The sequence below is a fragment of the Hylobates moloch genome, unplaced genomic scaffold (assembly GCF_009828535.3).
Source record: "Hylobates moloch isolate HMO894 unplaced genomic scaffold, HMol_V3 SCAFFOLD_20, whole genome shotgun sequence".
Classification (NCBI taxonomy): domain Eukaryota; kingdom Metazoa; phylum Chordata; class Mammalia; order Primates; family Hylobatidae; genus Hylobates; species Hylobates moloch.
Window position 1 is genome coordinate 30,749,162 of NW_026652295.1, and position 19,492 is coordinate 30,768,653.

Consider the following 19,492-nt stretch of genomic DNA (forward strand, 5'->3'; position numbering starts at 1 on the left):
TTTCTCCTGTCTTTTCTGTTTCTCCCTCCCTCTTTCTTTCATCTTTTCAATTTGGAGAGTCTTCTTTCCCTAGTGTGATAGCCTCAAGAACCAAAGAAAGGCAATGTTACAAAGGTTCTAGTTTTATAAGAAAAGAAAACTGAGATTGAGAAAGGGAAGGGCTGTGCCTGAGTATGCAAAAAATTAAAGGCAGTTTTAGCTTCCAGTTTGCTTGACTTTAAGTTCAGCACGTTTTCCTTCGTATTCTTTACAATTTTCTTTTCTTTCTGAATATTCCTTAAATTTTTTTTTCTTTAACATACTGACCATCTTCCCTCTCCAGCATTTTTTTTTCTATTCTTTTTGTTCAGCTCTAAAATGTTTCTCTTGTAAAATAACCTAAATTCTAGGGCAAGGCTTGTAGAAGGTTTAATGATATTAACTTTGATAGTAATTTGTACAAGCTACCATAGAATGAACCCTCACTATATTCCGTGGAGGAAATCTGGGCATTAGTCTTATTTGTCTTACATTGACTGTTAAGTGACTATGCAAAGTTTGATAATTCTAACCATCTTTTGGAATTGCATTTAACTGATCTATGACAGGGTTTAATAATTTTTCTTCTGCTCAACTTTTATGATTCAATGAGGCTAACTTCACAAACTAAAGCCCTGTGTTCTTGGGCCTTTTAGCCTTAGGGTAAGTTTTGGTAGGAGAAGCAAAAAGGCTGACTTTCTAGAAACAGGGCCTGCTTAGAAAGAGGCAAATAAGGAGGACAAGATCCCTAGACAAACAAGGGTTTATGGTACTGAAACAACCAAGAACTTGCTCAATTCCCTTGTAAATTGTGCTAGATACCCGTATCTCTAAGTGCACGTCAATTGCTTAAAAGCATCAGCGTTAATCCCCCTTTGAAAAGAAGATCAGAAAAAAAATCCCTCACACTACCCTCCCCAGGGAGCATCAAATCCTCTATGCCAGCTGTAGTGTGATTTTTTCATGGATTGTTTAGGCATCTTATACTTTGATGGTGTGGTCAAGGCCCAGAATGACATGTTGGACTGACGATGAGCAGAGAAGGTGATTCCCTTTTCCTTTTCTTCTCAGCCTTTGTAAAGGTTGAAACTGTTAAGGGAACTTGGAAGACCTTAGTTTGTTTGTTTGTTTGGGGAACAGGGTTTCACTCTGCTGCCCAGGTTGAAGTTCAGTGGTTGTCATAGCTCACTATAACCTCTCACTACTGGGCTCAAGTGATCCTCCCACCTCAGCCTCCCGTGTAGCTAGGACTACAGGCATGCCACCATGCCCTACTAATTCTTTTAATTGTTTTGTAGAGACAGAGCCTCACTATGTTGTCCAGGCTGGTCTTGAGTTCCTGGCCTCCAGGATCCTCCTACTTCGGCCTCCCAAAGTGCTGGGATTACAGGTGTAAGCCACCATGCTTGGCCCTTAGTCTTTTTTTTTTTTTTTTTTCTTTTTCCTCTACTTGCTTTGAGGAGGTGGAGGACCTTAGTCTTGATTAAACTTTCCTTAGTTTTCCTGTGTACTCCCTTCTTATTATCTGTTTGCTCTAATTTCTCTTTCCTAAATTGAGAAATAGAAAATAAACTGAAATATGGTTCCTGGAGTTGGCACTGAGGAATAATAATAAAAATCCACATCAGTCTGAGTTAATTGGTTTATAAAGTATATAATTCTCACCAAAATCATTTTAGAAAGGGGACCGTTGATTAGGTCTCATTAAGTACAATGGGCCATCAACTACTAGAATGCTTGGGTTTGAATCCTTGTTCCTCTACTTACTAGCTGTGTTACTCTGCCTGTTTTTTTTATGCCTAAGTTTATTCATTTTAAAAATAGGATTTATAATAATATCTACTTTCTAGGATTATTATGAAGAAAAAGTGTTTAGGACAGAGCCTGGAGCATAATGCTCAACACATGTTATTATATCATCATTTCAGATTGCAATCCTTATCTGTTTATACATGTATAGGTAAGGGACCATAGCCTCCTCTATCTTGGGCACTATGCTAGTTCAAGATTTTCAAGGAAATAATAGGATCAAGTCCTTTGAGGTTCCGGTTTGAGAGGCCCTTTCTCAAGTTACCACAGTCCAGTGAATTGCCTATGAGACTTATCTCTCAAGAGGGCCTCATCCATTCTGTAGGACCACGCATCATCTTGAGCTTCAGGGATGAATAGCTTCCTGGTGGCCCTATGCATCTTTCAGTTAAATATATAACTAATTACTCATCATCCTTTGAGATTAATCCCAAAATGTGTCATATCCTCATTCAATTTACTCACCATCCGCAGACAATCCTCATCTTAAGGATGCTTATTATCATAATGCTTTTTATAATTGCTAATTGGATGTTCCTTCCACCTCTCCTTACTCCCTTAAACACACCATGCTGTCTGAAATTCATATCAGCAAATTTTCCTATATCTTTAACTTCTCCAAATGTTTTCTTCACCATCTTGCTTTAATATGCCTGACTGTCTTTTAAAAATACTGTATCTCAAGGCTGGGTGTGGTGTCTCATGCCTGTAACCCCAGCAATTTGGGAAGCCAGGGAGGGCAAATCACTTGAGGCCAGGAGTTCAAGACCAGCCTGGGCAAGATGGCAATACCCTGTCTCTACTAAAAATACAAAAATCAGCCGAGTATGGTGGCGCACTTCTGCAATCCCAGCTGCTTGGGTGGCTAAGGCACAAGAATCGCTTGAGCCCAGAAAGTGGAGTTGCAGTGAGCCGACGTTGCACCCTGCACTCCAGCCTGGGTAACAGAATGAGATTCTATCTCAATTTTTTTTAATACTGTATCTCAGATGTTGCTCAAAGCATACAAAATTTTAGTTAGACAGAAGGAATACTTTCAGAAGATCTATTGCACAACATGGTGATCATAGCTAATAATGTGTTATACTTGACATTTGCTAAGAGTAGATTTTAAGTGTTCTCATCACAAAAAGTATGTGAGGAAATGGATATGTTAACAGCTTGATTTAGTCATTCTACAATGTATACATATATCAACGCATTATGTTGTATACGATAAATATATACAATTTTGTCAATTAAAAATGATAATATTTTTAAAAAACCATGTCTCTTACAGCCCTCTTAGTGATTTTTTTTTTTTTTTGAGACAGGGTCTCACTCTGTCACCCAGGCCGGAGTGCAGTGGCGTAATCACAATTCACCCCAGCCTTGACCTCTTGGGCTCAAGCGATCCTCCCACCTCAGCCTTCCAAGTGGCTGGGACCACAGGCGCACACCACCATGCCGGCTAATTTTTTATTCATTGTAGAGACAGGGTCTCACTCTGTTGTTGAGGCTGTGATGTCTGGTTTTTTGTTTGTTTGTTTGTTTGCTTGTTTTTTAGAAAAAATCCATACCCATATACACGCCTGAATGTAAGTAAATGTCATTTTTGCTCGCCATTGCTGTTTCCAAACAATGTCTTCTCCAGTAGAAACTCCTGTTGTCTTTGAAGCACAGATGAGACTTTACTCTGTACCTCTCTCCTTCTTGCCATCATAAATAAGTATGATGGTCATTCTCTCCCATTTCATTCTCTACCAGAAGCCAGGGTTGCTTTTTTAAAGCATAAGTGTGGCTTTATCCCTTCCTTGATGAAAACAGTGGCTTATTGTGGTGCTCAGAATTGTTCTCCATATTTTATTCTAAAAGACTTTTTGTGATCTGGCCTCTCCCTACCTTTCAAACTCCTCCACCATCTTTCACAACTGGCCTTCCTGCAATCTCTCATACATGCTACTCTTCTTCCCCTCTCAGGAACTTGGTGTTCTTTCTGCCTGAGATACTCTTCCTTAAGATCCTCATGTGGCTGCCACCTTTTTGCCATTCAGAGTCAGTTCAGATATCTCCTCAGGGAAATTTCTTCTAATCTCCTAGCTAAAGGCCCTCACTTCTTGGTCTTGCTCTATCATATTATCTTAATTTGTTTTCTCCGTAGAATTTACTATGATAGTCTAGTAATCATAGTAGGAATTATCTAGAAAGGGAAATCATTGTATTTGTTTGCTTATGTGTTTATTTTCTGTCTTACCTCACTAGAATCTATGCTGTCTATGAAATACTTATATTGTCTTAGGTATAGCAGCTGCAGTGCTCTAAATGATTTCCCCTTTGGAGGGTTTTTATGGCAAGCCTGTCTCACATGGGTGCTCTGCAGATTTTGCTGAAGAAACTGAAGATTTGAGTTTATTGTTTAGCATGTTTCAACTCCCAAATATTTTACCCTTTCCGTAAGTTAGATGAAAACAAAGTAAAACTAGATAAAATATGTTTTAATTATAAAAGTAATAAAATATTGAGCTTGATAGCTTTCTAAGGGCACCTGTTAACAGTTGTACATACAACAAAATGGCCTTATTCATGGGATAAGGTTATGGCACAGTATTGGATTAGCACACTAATTCTGATATTTTATATTAATTTACATTTTAAGATTTTCAAATTACATTTTAAAAATTGAAGTAATATATTTTTAACATATGCATGATTTTCTAAATTCCTTGGAACAAACATTTTATTTCCAAACAATACTTTGGATTGGAAGAGTAAATACATTTAATGATGTCCTGGGGGTAGTTGGACAACCTCAGGACTTGGAGTCCAAAGGCCAGTGTTTAGAACCTCAGTTTTACTCTTTTGCTAGCTATATACCTTTGTCAAGTTAAATAATATCTTTAAATTTCATTTTTTCCTCATGTGTAATATCTGTAAATAGTCAAGAAACATGACTTACTTTAATTACAACCCTCTCCTTGTCCCCTACTCCCGTTCCCTGGTCTCTTCACAAACCTCTCTCTTCTTCCCTCCTATTCCTAAGTTAATGAATTTATTACTGTTTTGCTGAAACTATGATTGCCGGCTAAAACCATTTTAATCCTCTCTTTATTCTTTAATCGGTGGACTTCTCATTCTTCGAAGGTCTCATTAATTTTAGAGAAAATACTCAATGATGGGGAAGGAAAAGGAGGTGAGGGACAAGAGCTCAGCAGTGTTAGGGAATGTTCCTTAGTTCTGTGACACACTAAAGAGACTTAGAATTTGGAAATACGAAATTTCCCCCCTTGCTCTCCTAAAGGTAAATAAAAACAAAAAATTCATATGGTTGTCTGGCTCAAAAACTATCCATTTCTTTCTTTTTTTTTTTTGCAGGGGACAGGGCAGGAATGAGTATCAGAACCAGGAACGCCTGGGAGCACCAAACCCTTAGTGTTGGTTGCAGCTCAGGGAGATAGGGAATTAGCCATCTCTTCCATTGCTGCCAGCCTGACTTGGGGATGCCTCAGGGAAGGCTGCCCTTTCCTGCTAGCCATGTAAAGCTTTAAAATTCTGAGGACACAGCTAATATCATTTATCCCTCATTCTATATTATCTTCATCCTCATCTTATTTTCCTTACTAACTTCTTGCTCTTATCCTTTATTTACTCTGTTTTTCCAACACTTCAGGTTTGGAAATTGCTCTCTTCATGTCATCATAATAAACCACTAGAAACTTGCATTTACTTTTGACTGATTATTGAAGTGTCTGGTTAAGGAGAACAAAGAAATTGGAGAAATGTGAAGCTTAAGCTTCTGCTGTGCTGCAGCGAAGAAGTCTGGGAAGTTTAGGAAGATATCCTCTTGATTAAATGGGGCTAAATGTCAGCAGAATTGAAGAAAAGTAAAGGAACTTACCAATACTTGATCGAGACAGTGCTAAAATAAAACACAACAAAAGAAGAATGAGTTCTGCTTGTCCCAGGGAGAACTTAGATGCCATAGACACTATATTGCAGAAAGGTTGTGGGAAAGAGGATAGAAATGAGTCACAACTCATTTCCTGGTATCAATTGCAATGCAATGTGGTGAGCAGCTGGATATCTACATATGGATTGCAATGCTTTTGTGGTAAGGTGGGACTACAAGATCTATGCAACCTGTCTTTCAATTTTGGTAAGAGAATAAAAAATATTTTTGGAGATTGCTAGTTTCTCAATCTAAGGACATTTTTCTGTCCCTATAAGTCTTCTTTCGTTGGTGATGCTGCTGCCCTGTTCTTTCCTTCTCTATCTTTCCTCCACCTCTTCCTCTCTCTCCTTAATTTTTTTTCTTTTTTCCCTTTGTTCAAAAAGATTTTTTGTTACACTAAACAATTACCACCTAACTGCTTCAACAGGGGTTTCCACTTTCCAAAACTCACTTGTGCCCTATGGAGATGAAGAATAGCAAGAGACCAAATCAGGAAGTTCTTGAATAATATTAGAAGCTAAAGAGTCAAAGTATGGAGATGAAGAATAGCAAGAGACCAAATCAGGAAGTTCTTGAATAATATTAGAAGCTAAAGAGTCAAAGTAGTGAAAGTATTTAGAACCTCGGGGCTTACTGAAAGGGTGCTTGCTATTGAGGGGAATATTTCATCCTCTCCTTTAAGTGATTACTTTGAACATGGTATTTTTTAAAGTTTATAAAGTAGGGCTGAGCTTGAAAACTAAAAAGAGAAGTAATATATTCAAGAAAAATATATCAAGAAGGAACCCATATTCTTGGTAATGAATGAGAAGTTTCACCACTCATGTGATACCATATTGGGGGACTGAGGCTTAAATACTTGATCACCAGCAGAAATCAAGGCCATAGGCCTCAGGCATTGTAAGAACCTGGGATTATCTTCCTGTTTAATAGGTTACATGGAAAAAGGGAATTAATATTGCAGATGAAGTTAAAGTTGCTAATCAGCTGACCTTAAAATAGGATGATGATTTTGGTATATCTGAGTGGGCCTAATATACTCACAAAGATTTTTAAGAGTGGAAGAGGGAGATAAAAGAGAGTAAGAGAAAGAGGTATTACAGTGGAAGAAGGGCAGAATGGTGTGATGTGAGGACTTGACTCATTTTTGTTCTCTTTGAAGATAGAAGAAGTGAGCCATAATCCAAGGAATGTGGCCAGCCTCTAGAAGCTGAAAAAGCAAGGAAACAGATTTGTTCCTAGAACCTCCAGAAAGAATGCAGTCTAGCTGACAACCTGATTGTTGTCCGGTGAGACATATATGATAGATTTATAACCTATGGAACTGATAGATAATAAATTTGCGTTGTTTTAAGCCATTAAGTTTGTGGTAATTTGTTAGAGCAGCTATAGAAAACTAATACAACATGGTTGACTATTTCTCCAAAATTCCCTTGTAGTTAGGTGTGGCTATATGCTTGAGTTCTAGCCAATCTAATGTTGTTAGAAGTGATATGAAAGTCATCCAGGCTTGTTTGTAAAGTCAGCCACTCATGATCTTCAAGCTTTTTCTTTCTGTTCACTTAATGTGGACTAACATGATGAACTTAGAAGCCATTATTTGAAGATGGTGGAGTCATTAGTTAAGATGAATTTGAGTGCCTAAGACATTGCTGAGAGAAGGGCCATCTGCCAATCTGGAATTCTTGTTTTGGACTTCTCATAAGTAAGAAATAAAATTCTATTAGGGAAAACCACTGAGATTTTAAGATCCGGGGCTAAATCAGTGCAGATAAGAAATATAAAAGAGAAGTTGCAAGATCTGAAAGATGGAAGGAAAATCTTTACATACATAGTAATTTTAGAAGTAGAGACTACAGTTTGTTGTTAGATAGATATAGATATAAATATGGGCAAAATTCATAGCAATTAAAGTTAAATTTTTCTGTAATTAAAGAAAGATTGAGTCCACAGAATGGCAACTCTTCAATGTTTATGAGTGTGAGATTAACTTCATTTATCCTGCTCAGAATAAATGGAAGCATTTGGGATTTTCCATTGTGGGTGTGAGATTCACTTCATTTATCCTGCTCAGGATAATCTCACACTCATAAAAGGTTAATCTCACACCTATAAACATTATAATTAAAATGCAGAGCACAAAAATAAAGAGAATCTTGAAAATATATTTACTTAGGAACAAACATCAAACTAGTAATAGATTCTTATCAACAATAATAAATAATAAACAATAAGCAAATGGAATAAATCTTCAAAGTACTGAGGGAAAATAATGTTCAATTCTATACCTAGCTAAATTTTCATTTAAGACTGAAGGTGAAGTAAAGCTATTTTCAGCCATATGAAGGCTTAGAAAAATTTTCACATACATGTAGAGTTTAAAAAACCAGTAAAGGATTGTATTTAGGCAAGAAATAAAAGAGAAAAGACACAGAATGTAGCAAATAATGTTAAGCAAAAACAATGCTGAAATATTGTTGTAAGTCTAAGTAATAATTAATTGTGAAAAATAAATGATTATTTTGTCTTTAAAAAGAATACCACAAACAAGATGGAGAATGTGGAAAGAATAGTTTGGGGGGAAGATGGTCAAATAAAGGTTATTATCTAGTCTTGGAAGAAGATACTGATTATCTTTAAGTTTTAAAGAAAAATTAAATAGTATGCATGTTACAAATATCAGGATACATAAAACAAAATCCAGAAAAACACTAAGTAAAACAAAAGAAACAAGGAAATCTAATATACCAGCAGAAGGTAGGAAAGAAGATTTAAAAGTGAAAGAACAGAGCATAGTACTGTAAGTTGAAAACACAATATAAATTGGAAACATTTAGATAAACATATAACAATTCACAATATAAAATGAACTAAATTCATCTATTAGGAAACAGAAAATTTTACATTGTTAATATGAACAAAGTCAAGCAATATGCCATTTAAAAAAGACACAAGACAAAAACAAACTCTTAAGGTTCAAAATAAAAGGATGAAAAATAGGCAAATACTAATTAAAACAAAGGTGTTAGAACAATGTTAATATCAGACAGTGTAGAATTGAAGTAAAAAAATAGTCATGAGGATATGACTGGATATGAGGATATGAGTTTCAGCAGCATTTAGAAGTTACTTAGACACTTATATCAGAAAATAAGAGCGCCCACTTTGGCAGCATATATACTAAAATTGGAATGATACAGAGAAGATTAGCGTGGCCCATGTGTAAGGATGGCATGAAAACTCGTCGTGTCCCATATAAAAATAAAAAAAAGAAGATGAGAAAGTCTGGAAATTAATTAAGAGTTTCATATAGCAAGCTAGAAAAAGGAACAAAAATAAAGCAAAAGTAAAGAGAAGGAATTTTACCCATAGATATACATAGCCCGAGCTACGACAAGAAAATGGTTTCAAGAATTGGAAAAGGAAACTAAAGATTATCAGATTTTGCAGATGACATGATTTTTTACATATAGAATTCAAGAGAATCTGAAAATTATTAGAACTCTAAGAGCACAGCAGGGTGGCTAGATACAAAATCTACTCTCAAATATACAACATATAACTTATATTCCAACAATAATTATTTGTAAAGTCCATATAGAGAGATAGTATTCATATCCGAAACAAAAAACAAGTATGTGTATAAGAATTAATCCAACAAAAGACATGCAAGACCTTTCTGAAGAAAATTATATTACATTATTGAAGATTATATGAGAAAATTTGAATAGTAGGCAACGATGTTAATACATGGGAATAATTGATTTTACAAATTAATCTACAGACTCAGTGAAATTTCAATGAAATCCTAATATGACTCTTATGGATTTTGAGAAATTATGAAATTCTCATGTAAGAGAAAAAGTCAAAGAATAGCCAACACATTTCTGAAAAAGAACAAAGATAATGTGCTATTTTTTATAATAAATGTTATAAAGTTTTAGTAGTGAAAGCAATGTAGTATTGGTTCAGTAAAAGACAAAAGATCACTGGAACAGAAAATAAAATCCGTGGAAAAACGAAATATATAAGATGAAGATGGCATTACAAATCAGCAGAGAAAGAATGCACCAGTCAATAAATCTAGTTGGAACAAGAGGAGAAGAAATCCCTCTAGTTGGTTTTCCAGATGAAAGGAAAATTAGATCTCACCTGTATTATTTCTAAAATCACTCACCAAAACCAAAAAACAATTAACAAAGCCCCATTTGGAATAAAGGCCTATATGTAGAAAGGGAAATTTTAAAACTATTGAGAGAAAGTATTAGATAAAATCTTTGTGATACCCAGATAAGGCCAAAGAAACAAAAAAGCAGAAACTCTAAAAGAAAACAAGAGATTGACAAATTTTATTACAATAAATTGTGTGGTGTTGGGGGAGAGTGAGTAGAGGCCTTCTAAAAGTCAAGAGACAGCATAAAAATTTAAAGCTAAGAGACAGACTTGGATGAGATAATTGCAAATATTTAACGTAACATATAAAAGTTGATCTTTCATAATAATAAAGAATTCCTACAGATCAATAACTAATAGATAAACGGGTAAAGTAAATGAACAAGCAATTTATATAGGGTGAAGCCTAACTAGCTAGTAAACCTATGAGAAGATACTTAATTTCAGGAGTGAGCAGGGAATGCAGATTTTAAAAATTGTATATGTATTCAAGTGGCAATAATAGAAAAATATGACAAAATCTGGATTGTTACTAATGCAGAGAAATTGGAAACATTTATTTATTTTTGTATGCCTCTATGTAACTACCAAGGAGCTTAATTAATAGCTAGTAAAATTTAAAATATGCATAAATTACACAAATGCTCATATACAATGTGAACACTAATCCTACTTCAGGGTATGTACCCTGGATAAACTCTTTTCCATCTACTTAAGGACTATCTTTGCAGCATTATTTGTGATAGCAGAAATTGGAAACATTGAGAATGCATCGGTAGGAGAAATAATAGAAAAATATTGTATATTCATAAGGTGGAATATTATTCAACAAAGTGTATAACCTGGATTTCAAAACTACATTTTGGGAGAAAAATGGAAATCGTAATGATAGTATCGGACAGATGCCATTTTTGTAAAATTAAACATTAAAAAAAGATACTATATTTTGTTCAGTGATAGGTAGAGACTATAAATATATGTAAATAGACTTAAATATTTAAAATATATTAATAAGCCTTTGGGAAGAAGGGAGTGGAATATGTCTATGATAACTTGAGAAATATGACAAGAATATTATCAATTTGTCACATCTAAGTTGTGGATATACAAGTGTTAATTATTTTTATACTTAATTTAAAAAACTTTCTTAAAAGAAAAAATACAGAAAAAATAGGGCTTGCAAACCAGATGACAGTAGAATTGAAAGAAAACTACAAAGCACTTACCTAGAGAGTTGGCTGATGGTGCTAAAATACACACAGAAAACATGAGGTGAATCATGAGAATTTGGATCCCTAATCTTTACATATCAGCTTCAGTCGCTGTCACCCCCTTCTCAGGAGTTGAAGTCTAGGCCCTGGGAGTCATCACTGATCTGGTGATGGGTACTGATGGCCACTCCCACCAGCTACTGCTTATGCTTTCCATATCTAAAAATGGGTTTAATTTTTAGTAGGCAGGTGCCATTCCTACTGCCTTAATACCTCCCTCCCTTTTTTCCCTATTTTCTTCTCTCTCTCCCTTTTATCTTTATTACTTTCCTTTTCTCTTGCTCATCACTTCTTCTATTGTTTTCCTTTTCTCCCAGCCAGATCATTCTAAACCAGCACTAGAAAACTTTATCTATTGCTTAGTATTCATATGACTTGTCATATGACAGGATTTCTCTTTCCTCCAAATCATTTACAATCTAGGGAAATGTTGCTAATAAGAAGCAAATTTTTGTTGAGAAGCAAGATAATACTTACTGTGATCTCTTTTGGATCCCTCTGAAAACACAAACGAAAGAAAAATCAATTTGGATATTCTATTTCTGTAGTTTTGGTATCACTACAGAGGATTACCCAATCAACACTCTCAAATATCCAATTAGGCAAGAAACTGGAGACAAAATCTCCTCGTGGCTTAATTTATAAGTTTAATGACATAAAAAACCAGGCAAAGATTAATTAAGGTAAATACATGTAGTGAGAAGAAATAATAAACTATACATGCAAACATTAAAACAGAAGAATGTATAGTTATAAGGTAAGTTGAGGTCAAATAAAAGAAGGAATGGCAAAATATTTACTCAGCTGACTGAGAGTTCAAGTTCAGTGACAATATGGCAAATTATAATGAATGCAAATGTGCATATTGATTGCGACTGAATGTGCATCCTGTGATCTAAAACTTGTTTCTTAGTGATGTCATGGAAACAGACTTTCTAAAAGATCTGGAGACAAAGCAAATTACATGAAAAACTAGTCATGTTATCACTGTTGTTTTCATAAAAGTATAAAAGTAAATAGTAATTTGATGCTTTGTAGTTGATTTAAATTATGTTGAATCATAATATCATTTGATATTTCACTAAAGTATAGTTAAAGATCTACTCAGAAATGTAAAGACAGTAGTATTTTTTTTTCTGCTTCTTTTCTGAAAATGAGTGCTCTCCTTCCATACTTGGCAGTCATTGTGATGGGAATTAAGTATAAAACACATTCTCTGTTTTATAATAATGTTTCTTGTTTCTCATGGTTCTATGGGGATTTTAAAAACGGTGTCTCATGCCTGTAGTCCCAGCACTTTGGGAGGCCAAAATGGGTGTGTTACCTGAGGTCAGGAGTTCGAGACCAGCCTGGCCAACATGGTGAAACCCTGTCTCTAGTAAAAATACAAAAATTCGCCAGGCGTGGTGGTGCACGCCTGTAATCCCAGCTACTCGGGAGGCTGAGGCAGAATTGCTTGTGCCCGGGAGACGGAGATTGCAGTAAGCCGAGATCGTGCCACTGCACTCCAGCCTGGCCTACAGAGTGAGACTCTGTCTCAATGAAAAAAAAAAAAAAAAAAAAAAGGGAAACTACATCAAGATGTTAATAGAGTTGCCACAAAAATGGAAAATACCACTGAGATGCTGAACACTTTAATATGCTGCACTTGAAATTTGTTATAAAAACTTTCATGCGCTGCACTTACATTTGCTAGAAAAATACTAAGAATAAATTTAATTTCAAAAAAATTTTGGAATAACTGTGGCAGCTTTTATATGTGATATATTTAAGTTAAACTAAACTTTGAGTACTAAATTTCATGTACCTAAACTAACATAATGACCTTACCTAATATTAATATCTTCCTGCCAGAAGATTTCTATAGCCTCAAGTTGACCAGTGCATTTATATTCCTATGTCTAGAAATAATAGAGGGAAGACTAGTAGGGCATGGGAACCTAGAAACTTAGGATGACTGAGATTTATAGGTTATGTTAGGGGGACTGGAAAGTCACAGAAATGGTCATTTGGGTTTATGAATTTTAAAGTATGACTTATTAAAACAACAATAAAATGTTTACTGATTCAAGTTTTTCCTTAAGAACGCAAGGGAGCCCAGATTAGAAAGATACTAAGATTGTAGGCTTGTACACTAAAGATCTATAAACAGGAAATTAAAAATTAAGATATTACTAAATTACATAAGAATAAACTCTCTGACTGCCTAAAATTTGGAATTAGACAATTCTAAATTCCTACCCAGGTCGTCACTTGCAAGTCCTGTGGCCTTGGGCAAGTCATTAATGTTTTTTAAGCATAAGTTTCTCTTCTGTAAATTAGGGATAACAATAGTAAATTACTTTATGCATTTAAGAGCTGCTTATTAAGGATCTTCCTTGCTGTGGTGAGGTGAATAGACTATAAGAAGGCAAGAGGAGTATCAAGGAAACAAGGTAGAAGGCAAGAGATATTGGTGTTTGGGCAAGGATTTTCATGGTGGTGGAAGGTGGTTTGATTTGGAGTATAATTTGAAAGCATCAGAGATGGGATTTGATGGTGGATTGGATGAAGAGAGTAGGAAAGGAGTTAAATATCATTCCAAGGTAGATAGTCTGAGCAATTAGGTGAATACAGGTGCTAGCACCAGTGTGTAGAAGGGATTAGGGCTTGGGTTTTAGACATGCTAAGAGTGAGATGCCTTTCATATATCTTCAGGACACGTGTGCTATGATTATATAGGTTGGTTCACTGCACAAAGGGTTAAGGGAACTGAAATCCCCAGCAGTGTCTCTGGGGTGGGGCTGCATTCACTTGCAGGAAGGAACACCTTTTCCTAATATGCACCAAAGCAACCTGTAGGCTACTGGAGGCCTTGGACAGCCAGGGAGAGATTTTTGGGTAGCTCATCTTTGTGTGGTTGACAGGGTTGTTTGTAGATATTAAATATTAATAAAATGAAAAAAATGCTCACCTGAGTGACTAACATATAGTAGGTGCTGAGTACATGTTAATTCTCCTCCCTTCTTATGGTGTGTAGTTTTATTTTGCTTATCCGTGTACCCTTAAATTCCTAACATTGAGGTAGCTTCTTGCACTGGTTAAATCTGGTGTTCTGGTGGACTGTTACTGAAGAGGTTTTTTCCCAAGAAATATGAGATGTAAATGACAACAGTAGACAACAGCAGCATTTCTTTGCACCCTTGGAATTTTATTGCACAAGTCATACCTTAATGTGATGAACTTTTAAGAATTTATTCCTTGATTTCTTTTTTTTGTTATTATACCTTAAGTTCTAGGATACATGTGCACAACGTGCAGGTTTGTTACATATGTATACATGTGCCATGTTGGTGTGCTGCACCCATTAACTCGTCATTTACATTATGTATATCTCCTAATGCTATCCCTCCCGCCTCCCCACACCCCACAACAGTCCCCGGTGTGTGATGTTCCCCTTCCTGTGTCCAAGTGTTCTCATTGTTCAATTCCCACCTGTGAATGAGAACATGCGGTGTTTGGTTCTTTGTCCTTGCGATAGTTTGCTGAGAATGATGGTTTCCAGCTTCATCCATGTCCCTACAAAGGACATGAACTCATCCTTTTTTATGGCTGCATAGTATTCCATGGTGTATATGTGCCACATTTTCTTAATCCGGCCTATCATTGATGGACTTTTGGGTTGGTTACAAGTCTTTGCTGTTGTGAATAGTGCCACAATAAACATACGTGTGCATGTGTCTTTATAGCAGCATGATTTATAACCCTTTGGGTATATACCCAGTAATGGGATTGCTGGGTCAAATGGTATTTCTAGTTCTAGATCCCTGAGGAATCGCCACACTGACTTCCACAATGGTTGAACTAGTTTACAGTCCCACCAACAGTGTAAAAGTGTTCCTATTTCTCCACATCCTCCCCAGCACCTGTTGTTTCCTGACTTTTTAATGATTGCCATTCTAACTGGTGTGAGATGGTATCTCACTGTGGTTTTGATTTGCATTTCTCTGATGGCCAGTGATGATGAGCATTTTTTCATGTGTCTTTTGGCTGCATAAGTGTCTTCTTTTGAGAAGTTCTGTTCATATCCTTCGCCCACTTGTTGATGGGGTTGTTTATTTTTTCTTGTAAATTTGTTTGAGTTCTTTGTAGATTCTGGATATTAGCCCTTTGTCAGATGAGTAGGTTGCAAACATTTTCTCCCATTCTGTAGGTTGCCTGTTCACTCTGATGGTAGTTTCTTTTGCTGTGCAGAAGCTCTTTAGTTTAATTAGATCCCATTTGTCAATTTTGGCTTTTCTTGCCATTGCTTTTGGTGTTTTAGACATGAAGTCCTTGCCCATGCCTATGTCCTGAATGGTATTGCCTAGGTTTTCTTCTAGGGTTTTTATGGTCTTAGGTCTAATATTTAAGTCTTTAATCCATCTTGAATTAATTCAATGAGTAGTTAGCATTTGTGAGATCTGGGATGTTGAATTTCTCTTGACTACTCAGATTTTTTTTTCTTTTCTTTAGCTTTATTGAGGTATAATTATAAAAATTATATATATTTAAGGTATTACAATGTGTGATTCTAATATATGTATACATTGTGAAATGATTGCCACAATCAAGCTAATTAACATATCTACCACTTCAAATACTTACTTCTATTTTTCATTTTGTGGTGAGAATATGTAAGACCTACTCTCTTAGTAAATTTCAAGTATATAACACATTATAGTCACCATGCTGTACATTGGGTCTCCATAATGTATTTGTTATAAAACTGCAAGTTTGTACCCTTTGGCCAACTTCTGCCCATTTCTTCCACCCCCCAACCTCTGGTAATCACCTTTCTGCTCTCTGAGTTCAACTTTTTAAGTTTCCATATATACATGAGATCATGTAGTATTTGTCTTTCTATGCCTGGCTAATTATACTTAGCCTAAGGTCTTCCAGATTCATCCATGTTGTCACAAATGGCAAGATTTCTTTCTTTTCCTAAGGCTGTATAATATTTCTTTGTGTGTGTGTGTGTGTGTGTGTGTCTGTGTATCACATTTTCTTTATCCATTCATCCACTGATGGACACCTAGTTTATTCCTGTATCCCGGGTATTGTAAATAATGCTGCAATGAATATGGGAGTGCAAATATCTCTTCAATATAATGATTTTTATTTCCTTTGAATATATGCCCAGAAGTAGCATTCCTGAATCATATGGTAGTTCTATTTTTAATTTACTGGAGGAACCACAATACTGTTTTCCATAATGGCTGTATTACTTTACATTCCTAACAACAGTGTACAAGCGTTCCTTTTTCTCCATACCCTTGCCAACACTTGTTATCCGTTGACTTTTTGAATGCATCCTATCTGGTGTGAGGTGCATTTCCTTGATGATTAGTGATGTTGTGCACCTTTATTTATTAGTTGGCTGTATGTCTTCTCTGAGAAAATGTCTAGTTGGGTCCTTAGTCCATTTTATTTTATTTTATTTATTTTGTTTTATTTTATTTTTCTCTCTCTTTTTTATTATACTTTAAGTTCTAGGGTACATGTGCACAACGTCCATGTTTGTTACATATATATACATGTGCCATGTTGGTGTGCTGCACCCATTAACTCGTCGTTTACATTAGGTATTTCTCCTAATGCTATCCCTCTCTGCTTCCGCAACAGGCCCCAGTGTGTGATGTTCCCCACCCTGTGTCCAAGTGTTCTCATTGTTCAATTCCCACCTATGAGTGAGAACATGCAGTGTTTGGTTTTCTGTTCTTGCAATAGTTTGCTCAGAATGATGGTTTCCAGCTTCATCCATGTCCCTACAAAGGACATGAACTCATCCTTTTTTATGGCTGCATAGTATTCCATGGTGTATATGTGCCACATTTTCTTAATCCAGTCTATCATTGATGGACTTTAGAGTTGGTTCCAAGTCTTTGCTGTTGTGAATAGTGCTGCAATAAATATACGTGTGCATGTGTCTTTATAGTAGCATGATTTATAATCCTTTGGGTATATACCCAGTAATGGGATCGCTGGGTCAAATGGTATTTCTAGTTCTAGATCCTTGAGGAATCACCACACTGTCTTCCACAATGGTTGAACTAGTTTACAGTCCCACCAACAGTGTAAAAGCATTCGTATTTCTCCACATCCTCTCCAGCACCTGTTTCCTGACTTTTTAATGATCGCCATTCTAACTGGTGTGAGATGGTATCTCATTGTGGTTTTGATTTGCATTTCTCTGATGGCCAGTGATGATGAGCATTTTTTCATATGTCTGATGGCTGCATAAATGTCTTCTTTTAAGAATTGTCTGTTCATGGACTAAGGTTCATAAACAGAGGTGAACCTTAGTCCATTTTAAAATCAACTTATGTGTTTCAGCTGTATTTTGAGTTGTATCTTGCTTTTGAGTTATATGAGTTCCTTATATATTTTGGATATTGCTATGGTTTGAATGTCCCCTCCAAAACTCATGTTGAAACTTAATCCTCAATGTGACAGCATTGAGAAGTGAGGCCTTAAAGAGGTGATTATATCATGAGGGTTCTACCCACATAAATGGATTAATCCACTAATGGATTAATGAGTTGTCATGCAAGTGGAACTGGTGGCTTCATAAGAAGAGGAACGACCTAAGCACAGCATGTTAGCCTCCTTGCCATGTTATGCCCTGTACCACTTCAGGAATCTGTAGAGAGTCCCCACTAGCAAGAAGGCTCTCTTGCGCCCACATGCGCCCCCTCAGCCTTGGACTTTCCATCCTCCATAACTGTAAGAAATAATAATACATTTCTTTATAAATTACCCGGTTTCAGATATTCTGTTATAAGCAACAGAAACAGATTAAGACAAATATTAACCACTTATCAGATATATGGTTTGCAAATATTTTCTCCCATTCTGTGAGTTGGCTTTCATTTTGTTGATTGTTTCCTTTGTTGTCCAGAAACAACTTTGTTTGATGAGATACCACCTATTTTTGCTTTTGTTACTGTGTTTTTGGTGTCATATAAAACAACTTGCAAAGACCAATGTCATGGAGCTTTTCACCGTTTTATTATAGGAGTTTTATAGTGGCAAGTGTTACATTAAAGTCTTTAATCCATTTCGAATTGATCTTTGTGTATGGTATATGATAAGGGCCAATTTCTTTTTTTTTTGCATATGAATATCCAGTTTTCCCAATAACATTTATCCTTTCCCTATTGGGTATTCTTGGTAACTTTATTTTCTCCCTTGTTAATTTTCTGTGTGGATGATCTATTCATTGTCAATAATGGGTTACTGAAGTCCACTACTATTATTATATTGCTGTCTATTTCTCCCTTCAGTTATGTAAATATTTGCTTTATATATTTAGGTGCTCTGACATGTGCATACATACTTATAATTTTTATATCCTCTTGATGAATTGGCCCCTTTATAATTATATAATGACCTTCTTTGTCTCTTGTTACAATTCTTGACTAAAAGTCTATTTTGCCTAATATAAGTATAGCCACCCCTACCCTCTTTTGTTTTCCATTTGCATGGAGCATCTTTTTTTCATCCCTTTACTTTCATTCTACATGTATCCTTAGAGCTGGAGTGTGTCTGCTATAGGCAGCATAGATAGTTGCAACTTGTTTTTAAATACATTTAGCTACTCTATGTCTTTTAATTAGAAAATTTAATCCATTTACGTTCAAGTAATTATTGATAGTTAAGGACTTAATATAGCTATTTTCTTGGTTGTTTTCTGGCTGTTTTGTATATTCTTTCTTCCTTTCTTCCTGTCTTTCTTTGTGATTTGCTGATTTTCTGTAGTGGTATGCTTTAATATCTTTCTGTTTTATGTATCTAGCATAGGTTTTTGGTTTGTGGTTACCATAAGCTTACATAAAACATGGTTTCAACAGTCTATTTAAACTAATAATAACTTAGATTATTAAAATAGATTACATACAAAAACTCTACATATTATTCTCCCTACTTTTTACATTCTGTGTCAAAATTTACATTTAAAAAAATTGTATATCCATTAACAAATTATATATTTTTAATATTTTGTCTTTTAACTTTTATATTAGCATTAAAAGTTATTTATACACCATCATTACAGTATTAGAATATCCTGAATTGACTGTATATTTACCTTACCAGCGAATTTTATACTTGGATATGTTTTCATTTTACTAATTATTGGCCTTTCATTTCAGCTTGAAGAACATTCTCTAGCATTTCTTGTAAGGCAGATCTATTGGTGATAAACTCCCTCAGCTTTTGTTTGTCTGATAAAGACTATCTCTTTCTCAGATCTGAAAAACAGCTTTACGGGTAA

The 19,492-nt window shown here is 35.4% G+C and overlaps 1 protein-coding gene and 1 non-coding gene across 3 annotated transcripts in view; one reads left to right on the plus strand and one right to left on the minus strand.

Annotated features, from left to right (window-relative positions):
* TSBP1 (testis expressed basic protein 1) overlaps positions 1-19,492 on the minus strand; it is an 81,485-nt gene that overhangs the window by 54,094 nt on the left and 7,899 nt on the right. Inside the window, exons 7-9 of one of the 2 annotated variants that reach the window (XM_058432563.1) lie at positions 11,677-11,697; positions 11,155-11,175; positions 5,702-5,722 (exon numbers count right to left, since the gene is read on the minus strand). In XM_058432563.1, the coding sequence (XP_058288546.1) occupies positions 5,702-5,722; positions 11,155-11,175; positions 11,677-11,697 (63 nt within the window). Of the gene's footprint in view, positions 1-5,701; positions 5,792-11,154; positions 11,176-11,676; positions 11,698-19,492 lie in introns of both variants that reach the window. The other variant, XM_032141364.2, reaches the window with a different exon arrangement.
* Positions 8,912-9,018, plus strand: LOC116460590 (U6 spliceosomal RNA). Its single transcript, XR_004245876.1, has one exon. It is a non-coding gene; the product is annotated as a U6 spliceosomal RNA (small nuclear RNA).